Consider the following 11002-nt stretch of genomic DNA (forward strand, 5'->3'; position numbering starts at 1 on the left):
TGACTATAAAAATACTGTACCTGTAGCTCACAAAACCATAGCATATAAAGGAGAGCAGCAGCAGGATGACAGTAAGGTACAGCTTAAACTTCTCATATTCATCTTTGTAGGCAAACCTGACAAAGAGATTTTATTTGTAAAAATGTAGGCTTATGCATAAAAATGGTTAAAGATTTCTCACAGTGTGTCAGCTTTCAGATTTGAAACTTACTTTGACTGTTTGCTCAAAAGAGTCACGTTGACGTTTCCAAGAACCAAACTAAGGTACAATCTGGAAGACAAAATGATTCACTCAATTTATTAGTGTTTTATTGTGTTTTTAATCTTTCGGAAGGCAGGCAAAAGATTTGATACTCAGCAAAGATAAGTAACCAGAAAACAATCAAGTCCTCACCCATTTTTCTTGGGAAGAAATGCCTCCATTTCAGTGAAAACATTTTGTCTGGTCTTGAGTTTGTCTTTGATTTCAGCCAATGTGTTTGCATCTTCTTGTGAAAGCTTTTTCCTGTAGCAGATAACACAACACCACCATAAATAATCTGACTTTTTCTAATTAATGGGATTGAATCTGAGCTCAGACGGGACTTTTCAGTTAATATCAGCCCCATTTCTCGTGCACTGCTTTTATCAGCTCCTGCTGTCATAAATCTTTTTTAACAGCTGAAGGAGATTCGGCACTCACTTTTTTATTTGGCGAGACAACTCCTTGAGTTTTTTACGCTGACGGGCAATAGATGAAGAACAGTTGTTTTGAAGTTTGGAGATTTCATCCAGTTTTTGCAAATATCTCTTATGTGTGTCCTGGAAGATAATTAAATTACAATTTAAAATTCAGCTTTCAGGATACCTCACAGTAGATTGTTCATGGATCAGAACCAAGATGTTAATCAAACACAACATAATAAACATGCTTTTTAATTTTTTTTCATTCAAAATTCAGACAAAAAGTTCATATCATTTAAGGTCATGCATGAAATGGTTCATACATATAATCTCATAGTGACAGATAAGTACGATCAGTTCTTACCTGAAGGTGCTGATACTCTTCCTCCAGACCTGTCCACTCATTCACAACGTCTGCTAAATCTTGAGACATTTTCCTTAGTTTACGGCAAACTGTTACAAATTAGTTGAACAGTTCATTGTTTTTGCAGCATGAAAGGGCGTGAAAAGCTATGTTGAAGCATTGTCAGCGTGAATATCGTATCTCTATCAACAGTTTATTGCATAAAGTGAACTTTGGCCGTGGCTATCATTTGCAGAACTCAAGGTGATTGTGGGTATTGATATGCACAACGTTTTAAATAATTAAACCCAATTGTGTTCATTTTGTTTTCATTTATCAGAACTGGATTTTTTTAGCTACTTAATAAAAATCATTTTAGGTTTTTCAGTACAATGCAATATTTCTGACAGTCTTAAACATTTTTGGGATGGCTAGTTTGAAATTGTTTGGAAATGTTCTTCTAGCTCAGGGGTCTGCAACCTTCAACTTACAGAGTCATTTGGGTCAATTTCTCACCAACCAAAACCCAGTAGGAGCCACAAAGTCTTCACTCACCCTTTGGAAAAATAAGATACTGATTTAGATTTATGTTTTTGATTCTGACATGATACATTTAAATACACTATTGTGTTTTTTGGGGTATAAATAAAACATAAACACAAAGAGAAAATAGTTTTAAAAAATATGAAATAGTTTATATCTATTGACATATCTCTGCATGACTTCCTTTCAAAATAAAAGACATCCTACACCATAGCATGACAATGCAGCAAATGTTGTAAGAAGTGTGAAGTCTTCAATAACATATAAAAAAATACTTATTTTACTGTTTCTGGCGCATTTCAGCCACAAATTCATAAATATGACCAACAAAAAGCAAATCAGAGCTACCATATATTAAAACCATGAGGGACACTTTAAATCCCTGAATTTGTTAAAAAATTGGCTTTGTAATCCATTGGATTATAACTTAATTTAGCTTTGATTCTGGTTGTGCTTACTGACAATAAATTGACTTTCTATGATGGTCAAAATTCAAAAACAGCTACTTTGCAGCAAAAACCCTATCTGATGTACAAAAGCATGAACGCTTTAACTGTTGGTTAGCAAGAGTGCTGACTAATGTACCACCATGAAGCCCCTGTTTTAGTTCATGTTTGTGTATAATAAATGGATCAACAAAGCCTAATCTAACTATATTTTAAAATTATTTGTTTGTGTTAGAAATATTTATTTTTGCAGATGACACAATTTTTTTTCTGTGCAGGAAAGAACATAAAACATTAATTTGATGAGGTCAAAACCAAACTATCAAAACTGATATGGTCTGATAAAAACAAATAATCATTAACAAAACAAAATTAGTCGTTTTTGGTAAAAGAGGGATCAACACAAAGTTCAAATTGATGATTGAGGACAGACATAAAAAGACTGGACGAGATCTATTTCCTAGGCATTGAAATTGACCATAAATTAAGTTAAAGATTAAGTACCGGTAAGTAAGTAAGTAACCTTTGTTTGCATAGCACTTTTCACAAGCAGTGTCACAAAGTGCTTTCGAGGGTAAAACAAGAGCAATACAAAACAAATCAATAAATGAGTAAATAAAACAGAGTAAAGGACAATTCAGTTAAAAGTGTTTTTCAAATGGAGCGTCTACAACTGTTTCTCAAAAGACTCAACTGAATCGGAGAGAAGGGGAGGGCATTGGAGAGTCTCGGGTCGACTGCCTGAAAAGTAATGCCCCGACCACCCTCGAGTTTTATAGCGGGTCTTGGGCACCATGAGTAAGTTCAGGAGAAACGAAGTGGGCGGCAAGGGGTGTATGGGACCAACAGTTGGGAAATGTAATCGGGAGCCTGTCCATTAAGATCTCTGAAAGTCAAAACTACAATTTTAAAATCAATTCTAAAATTGACAGGGAGCCAATGCAGTGAAGATAAAACTGGTGAAATGTGGGCCCTTTTGGTGATTCCTATTAAAAGCCTCACAGCTGCATTTTGAACCAGCTGTTTGCACTTTACAGTGGAGTGATTAAAACAAGTAAAAAGAGAATTGGAATCATCCAAATGGGATAAAATAAAAGCAATCTCCATGTCACGTATGGAGATCGTTCTTCTCAGTTTAGAGATATTCCTTAACTGATAGAAGCAGTTTTTAACCAGGTATTTTGAATTCTTGTCTAGGGACATTGACTGGTCAAAAATGACACCAAGGTTTCTGAGGGAAGACTTCCACGTAAGGCCCAGGGAACCAAGGTGCTGCTTAACCTGGGACACTGTGTTCGGGGGCGTTGAATAAAGTTGCAGTTTTCTTTTCATTCAGTTGTAATTGATTAAATCTAAGCCAGTTTTGAATGCACAAGAGGTAGTTTAATAATTCATCCAATTTGTGAAACTCTGAGTCAGTGAAGGAGCATTATAGTTAGATGTCATCATAGCCAAAATTATATTGAATTGAACTTTATTAATTTCACAAGGATACATTCATGTAAATTCAAGTAAAAAAATGTTGCTAAAAATATTTAAGAAGCATAGTGATGCTAAGCAGGTCAAATATTTTCTCAACAACAATACTATGTATATATTATACTGTGTGCTGGTACTGTCATCCCTCAACTATGCTATTGACTTATGGGGAAACACCTACTAAACAAACCTACAGTCATTTTGTATAATACAAAAACAAGTGATGATAATAATTCACAAAGTGGGTTATTGTAAGCACACCAGCATTTTATTCAATGAATCTACATTACTAAAGGTCACAGATGTAATAAAATGTAAAACTATGCAAATAGTGTATAAAGCAAAGAAAAACTACCTCCACAGAACTTACAAAGACAGTTAACAGGAAAGACAAGGTAAAAAAAAACAACGTCAAATAACCTTTATGTAACCCAACAAAGTCACTGCATTTCTGCCTGTGGGGTGAGGTTGTGAAATAACCTGGAGCAAAATATCAAAATGAGTAAATCTGAAATTCAGTTTAAAACTACAAATGGAAATTTAAAGAAAATGAGAAGCCAAATGGGGCAATGTATACAGACAATCATGATTGTGAGGTTGTTTTGGTACCTTGGTGCTTTTTCACCCCTGTTTGTTTCTTTACAGTAATTTGTTAGTGTTTATGTGACTAATGTATATGTTTAATGGAAACAAATGTATGCATACATTATTGTGAGAGGAGGCTTGGAATTTTTAAGATTTTAATTCTACACACTTTTTTGTGAACACCTAATCATTTGTTTAATTATGTTTATTTAAGTTTTTTTGATTAAAAAAATAAAATTAAACCAATCAAAACTAACTAACTAACTAACTAACTAACTAACTAACTAACTAACTAACTAACTAACTAACTAACTAACTAACTAACTAACTAACTAACTCATGGTAGCTTGACACTGAACAGTGGAACATTGAGGGTGTTTTAATTTGAAAATCTCTTGCGGAAGTATTTTCTCGGTTTCAGAAGGGTCTGCGAGCTTAGTGTGCGCATGCGCGCATAGTTGACAGGCTGGTCGGTGTTGTCCCAGCTGTGCGCTGCAGACTCCCGGATCTGGATCAGGATCTGGGTATCAGAGGCCGGCCCGGCTCAGCAGCTCACCTCCAGAGTCTTAATCTGTCATTTCAGAGGTGTGCTCAACAGGAACCAGACAACAACTAAAACATTTGAGGTCAAAGGTAAGGTTTGATCATCTCCCAGCTAACATTAGCCCACTATAGGCTATAGCTGCCTAGGAATGGCTGCTGGCAGCGTGTGTTTGCAACAGGGGAATTGATATTCATCAAATACGGTCTGCGTCAAAGTATTTGTACATGTCAGAAAAAGCAAGAACGTTGTTATGGAATTAAAAGAATGACGAGTTTTATTACGTACAAAAATAACGAAATTTTCCAGATGCTTTTATTTTGACATCGCAGATGGAGAATGTGTGAAGCTGCATTTTAAAAATGTAAATACTAAAGTAATAAAAATAGCATAAAAAGTGCAATAGGCTGTACATCATATGCATTTTAAAAACATTACTAAAATATTTTAAAATATTTATTTGGATAAACAGCTTTTTCATATTTGATTTTTTTGCTGCAAAATTACTGTATTTAATTTCTGAAAACTTAAAAATAGTTGTGCATCACCAAGTACATAGGCAAGGCAAGTTTATTTGTAAAGCACATTTCATACAAAAAGACAATTCAAAATGCAATAAAATGTTTGAAATTGGGATGCATATTTGCTTACAGTGTGGCAAAATCTCTAAAGAAATGCATTTTAAAAATCCAAATATTTATTTGTGTATTTTTATATCAAAAATGATTTTAGAAAAAAAAATCATGTCAAAGAAAGTCAACTAGGATGAAGTGATTCCACTCTGGAGGGAACATTTTGTCAAATATAGGCTATATAAGGTTTTCCTTTAAATGCAACATGAAAGCATTCGAAAGATATATATTTTTGCAACCAAAATTATGGATGATGCAACTTCCGTTGTCATCATTGTCATCAGTATTGTGACAGTTGATTTAATGATTAAAGATTTTATTTAAATAATCCAATAAATTCACCAATTACCTCAAATGTTGCTTTGGTTGGTTGCTTTATTTTGGAAGTTGTTCTTGGAATTCACTGAAAAAAATAGATTAAGTTTTATATGTAGGATTAAGTTGGTATGATAAGTGGATTATTTTTGAAGCATTTACAGAAATGAGCGCATTTAGAGGATTTTTATCTCCTTTTTTCTCCTCAAAGGATCTCTTATTGACTCATCTATGCATACAGAGGTTGTTTTAGGAGATATATTTACTGGAATCATTCTACCTGGAGTATCTTTGCTTTGCAGTGGGGATGTGTGCTGCCGTGTATGTCCTGTCAACAGTAACGGGCTACGTCCTCACCTCTGCCCTGCTGCTAAAATGTCCAACACTTTTACACCGAAAGAAGCGAGAGACGTTCCTCTGCAAGCACATTTCCCACCGTGGAGGTGAGTAAAAGCTGGAGCTTCACTACACTACAATTGCTTATTTAGGCTTTGAAATTTGTTTTAAAAACTTTGAATCTTAAGTTATATTAAAAGGAACAATTTTCCGAAGTTTTGTTTAGTTTTTCTTATATAAATTCTTACTGTTCTGCACACTTGTTTTAGATTAGAGCAGATTATCATTGTTCATTCATTACCAGCTCAGTGGCCTGTGGGTTCAATCCCCAAAAATAGCTCCTGTGACTGCAGCTTGCAGGGAATGCAATAGAACAAACTTCACCTCTTTTAGTTTTGTGCTACAATATTAGAAATTTGAGTGTTAACTTGAACAAATTGTGTTTGTTTTTTTGACACTTGAGTATAACAGTAATAAAGTAACAAATAAATCTGATGAAGAAATTATGAACCTCAAACCAGTTTGTTGATTTGCTTAGAAACTATAGGAAAATGTGTTGAAGTTTGTGAATCAATAAACAATAATCCCTCTAAAAATAGAAACAAAACTGATCCCTAAGTGTTTTATTTACTTTTCAGGAGCAGGAGAAAACCTAGAAAACACCATGGCAGCTTTCAGACAGTGAGTGGTCACTGAAACCCGTCTGAATCGCTGGATTTCTATTTCACATCAGTGTGAAGTCTTGATGATTCGTCTGTGTGTGCTGGTCTCTGCAGTGCTGTGAACGTTGGCACAGACATGTTGGAGTTGGACTGTCACCTGACAAGAGACGAGCAGGTTGTGGTTTCCCATGATGCCAATTTACGGAGGGTCTGTGGCGTCAACGCTGAAATCGCCAACATGGCCTACGCTGTAAGTTTCTCCGCTCTGAAAAACTTATGGTCACGTTCATCTTAATATCTCACTTCTCTCACCAAATCACTAAACTATTACCTTTTCTCTGTGAGATTACTTAAAAAGTATTTTTTTTTATGAAAAAAAAATTTTTGGATGTAGAAGTAGATTAAAGATGTGAAGACATTGTAGGGGTCAAATGAGGGTCATTTTAAATGAAAGGTTTGTTTTGGTGTTTTGTATTTAGCACTTTTTGTTTTTTGTCTTTCTTCCTCTTCACTTTGAGTTTTAAATCTGTAGTATTGATCCTAATTTTGCTTGGGGGCGGAGCTTCGGGCCCTTTGGCTAACCAGCACACCATTGACATCTGGTAACAGAGGTTACGGTGACATCATTTCCACTCCACAACAGGGTCTGTTATTGGCACCACCTGTGACATCCCTCCTCTGATGTGGCGAGTCGTGATAATGCTTTGTACTTCTGAGTTTTAAACTGTTTTAATCCTTTTTTCTCCCAAATTAGTCTGTTTTTCTTTCACTTTAAGCTAGTTCTGATTTGATCAAATAACATAGAGTTAATAGTACAAATGCTTTATTTAGGTGAGGTCCTTGTAAAGTCTCAAAAGTTTTGTCACATGACGATTCAAAAAATGGGAAATTCTTTGGAGATGTTTACTCTAAAAAAGCGCACAAACTCATATTTGCCAGGATATTTACAATAGGGCTGCCACAAACGATTATTTTAATAGTCGACTAATCACCGATTATTTTTTCCGATTAGTCGACTAATCGGGTCATGCACAAAGTTGATGTAAAACACAAATCTTAACCATCATTCACTTTAAACTAACTAAAAACTATATATATATATATATATATATATATATATATATATATATATATTCACACTAGCATCATTATAGATGAAATGTAAGCTGAATTTGGCCGCAAAAGATGCTAGTGACGATGGCTGAAGATGCTGATAGCCAACTAAAATATTAGTTAAAGGCCAAATTAGCCTAAAAAAAACCTAAGTTAGCAAAGACAGCTAGCATGTAGCTGAAATGAAAACTCCAAAATAGCCTAAAAAAACCTTAATAAATGCCAAAATAGTCCAATAAGCTAGCATAACACCATTATAACTTTCAACTTTACTACACTGACTCCATATAATATAAAGTAACGACTAATCGACTATTAAATTAGTCGTCGACTATTTTAATAGTCGATTAGTCGTCGATTAGTCGACTAATCGTGGCAGCCCTAATTTACAATAATATGCGATAAATACTTTATTCGTCCCTGAAAGAGAAATGCAATTGTTCCATTTAAGCCACTAGGTTTATACGTGCATGATAAAATAAATAAATAAATTGAAATACATCTAATTCTTTTCCTAGTCAGATTTACATGTCCATTTGTGATTTCAGGCTTTTTGATATAAATTTAGACTGTAACATTTTTACTTTTAGTGTCATTCTTCCAGAAAAACTTTTGAGGCTGACCCTTTATTTTAATCTCCTCAGTTATTCCATAGTGTAAAGAGGTCAGGGCTGCAGGCTGAACAGTCCTTCTGCAGCCAAAAGCTTTGTTTCTTGTCTTGTTCAGGGACTCTTTGACACAACTGAAAGAAAGCCATGAAAAAGCCAAAAAAATTAGCTCTTCCATCATGTTTTGATAGTATAAATTCGATGTTGGTGGTTGGCATTTCAAATCTTTTTTGCGTCGTCAAAGGAGACGGTGTGAGTGGATCTCATGTGGAATTCACTGATAATTATCTGTCTGGATGACCTCCTGAAGCTGGTGGAACGGAGGCAGACGTTTCTTAATAACTAATCAGCATATTTAAAAAAATAAATAAATAACAAAATCAACACTCCTGAGATTTTTGATGATGTGAGTGGAGTGGGCGGTCCATCTCAGTTTTCTGAGTCACTTTAGTTGGTTTGGTCTGGATGTGGCATCCTCATCAACTCCTTCAGTTCCATAGCGATTATTTTCATTTTCCTGGTGTTGACCTTGAGGACTTTGTCTTGAATTCTTCTGGATTGAGTATCATTAGTATCAGGCATCACATGTAACAATTATATGTCCTTGGAATATCCGATAACAGAACTGGAGTAAGAACTAAGACATGGTCTTTACTGTCATTGTTCATGGTGTCTACCTTATGCAATGGACACACCAGGCATAGTGGATATTCAAGAATGCTTTAACCCATGGTGTTCACACTAGACAATCACATCACTACCAAATCAGACTCTCTGATTGGTCAAAGTTTTACCTGGTTTATCCACATGTTTTGTACATATAGCCCAAAATGGTCATAGAAACTTTCACGCTACGCATGAAAACAAAATTTCTGAACATGGTAGCCCAAAACATTCGATTACTCATGTTTAAATAGACTTTTCATTGGAAGTGGCCGCTTGATAGCACGTTGCTAAGGGGGTTTGAAGGTTACTTTCGGCTGGAACCCCCGTCTTTCATGAAATGCTGAAAGCATTTTATGCGTCATTGTTGACATTATTTGTTGGAATTGGTTTGTCAATCATGTTTTGAATATATTGTTCTACATTTTATTTACATGTTCCTACATTTTTTTTGAATTTCAACATTGACTGTATCTAAGAACGGGACAGAGTGAGTGTGACGTCAACTATAGAAGGACTTTCTTCCAGCAATAACAAAATGAAATAAATTCAGTCGGCATTTTTTGGACACCGCCATGTTGGAGCCAGGCATCATCAGTAGGCAGTGACTGGTCCAAGTCGGCCTGAGTTAACATTTCTATGACAACCACTCTCACCAATCAGGAGTGAGCTTGTTGGAAGTCCACACCCCTACTACTTGAAAGCGTTCTACACAAAATTTGTCACTTGTTTCAAACATTTGACACAAGACAACATATTTTATTGAGACGTCTGATTGGTCAGTTTATACCTTAATTAACTTGAACTACAGAAACCTGTGTAAAAAAAAGTTAGCTCAGAAAGAACATTTACAAGAAAGGTAGCAGAAGAAGAAGGGTTATTCTGACAAAAATAATGACTGAATAATAACTATTTCTCCATTGAAGTATATGGGATTTTGGCCTCTTGGAACCAACAGGTACTTCCTGTTTAGAACGCCAGGGGAACTTTTCATCCAACAGGCATTTATCTTGTCCATCACCATGTGGTCATTCATCTAATATTTGTGTTCTCTGTGCAGGAACTTCCTCCGTACCTCTGCAAGCTGGGTGTAACTTTTCAAAAGGGTAAGCCTCACACATCCTTACTGAACATTTAGCATTTTTCGAGGGTCTGAAGTCATGCCTGGTGTTGGAGTCTGTATTTTGAAGCCGTCCTTGTGTGTGTAGAGTGTATCTGCGAGGGCGGGGAGGACAAACGCATCCCTCTCCTCAGGGACGTTTTTGATGCTTTCCCCAACACTCCCGTCAACGTTGACATCAAGGTCAACAACGACAAACTAATTAAGAAGGTTTGTGTCTGTGTTTTTACTTCTTTACACACTAAAACCTGCTTGTTCCTTTTTATTGATGTAAGGAATAATGTCCTTCCAGGCGTCCATTATCACCTCGAAGGGCATGAAGGTGTCCATTATCAGAAATCAATGGAAACTGCACAAGCAACTGTCAGATGGAAGACTTTGCAGATTGTTCCTGCAAAGTCTATTGATTTCTGATAATGGACACCTCAAACGGCATTATTCCACAAGCAGTATTTTAGACTTGCTATTTTTAACATTTAAAACCTTTTTACAAGAAGCGGGTAATTTCATCCGTTGTCATGGTAACGGCTAAAGGCTTGCTATACTCCAGCTGGTCTATGAAGACTAACCAACGAATGAAAGTGGTATTTATTAGAGGTGTGTATTGACAAAAATCTAGCGATATGATGCTTATCACCATACATGTATCACAATACGATGCATGTATCACAATACATCCCAAGACTAGCAGAAGAATTTTTCACTATTTTTTTTAAGCTAAAGCTCCGCTTATGACCTGTTGCGTGGTTGCATTGCTTTGCTCATTTTATCAGAGCTGCAACGAAGCACTGCAATCCACGTTTGTCTATGATATCTACCCACGTGGCACAGAGTTTTGGTTCTGTACCCATCCCAAGTAAAGACAAAGAAGTACCGTATTTTCCGGACTATAAGTCGCGCTTTTTTTCATAGATTTTCCAAGGGTGCGACTTATACTCAGGAGCGACTTATAT

At 35.7% G+C, this 11002-nt stretch overlaps 2 protein-coding genes across 3 annotated transcripts in view; one reads left to right on the forward strand and one right to left on the reverse strand.

Moving 5' to 3' along the window:
- The window catches only part of LOC112149592 (ion channel TACAN), a 3724-nt gene extending 2499 nt beyond the window's left edge, over positions 1-1225 (reverse strand). For both annotated transcript variants that reach the window (XM_036215081.1, XM_024277391.2), the window contains exons 1-5: positions 1028-1225; positions 683-801; positions 395-505; positions 212-271; positions 21-116 (exon numbers count right to left, since the gene is read on the reverse strand). In XM_036215081.1, coding sequence (XP_036070974.1) covers positions 21-116; positions 212-271; positions 395-505; positions 683-801; positions 1028-1096 — 455 coding nt within the window. In that variant the 5' untranslated portion in view covers positions 1097-1225. The remainder of the gene's footprint in view (positions 1-20; positions 117-211; positions 272-394; positions 506-682; positions 802-1027) is intronic.
- A 3264-nt stretch (positions 1226-4489) lies between these two features.
- gdpd1 (glycerophosphodiester phosphodiesterase domain containing 1) overlaps positions 4490-11002 on the forward strand; it is a 16185-nt gene continuing 9672 nt past the window's right edge. The window contains exons 1-6 of the mRNA XM_024277841.2: positions 4490-4692; positions 5850-5990; positions 6522-6564; positions 6660-6795; positions 9990-10035; positions 10138-10259. Coding sequence (XP_024133609.1) covers positions 5855-5990; positions 6522-6564; positions 6660-6795; positions 9990-10035; positions 10138-10259 — 483 coding nt within the window. The 5' untranslated portion in view covers positions 4490-4692; positions 5850-5854. The remainder of the gene's footprint in view (positions 4693-5849; positions 5991-6521; positions 6565-6659; positions 6796-9989; positions 10036-10137; positions 10260-11002) is intronic.

Source organism: Oryzias melastigma, linkage group LG13 (assembly GCF_002922805.2).
Source record: "Oryzias melastigma strain HK-1 linkage group LG13, ASM292280v2, whole genome shotgun sequence".
Taxonomy (NCBI): domain Eukaryota; kingdom Metazoa; phylum Chordata; class Actinopteri; order Beloniformes; family Adrianichthyidae; genus Oryzias; species Oryzias melastigma.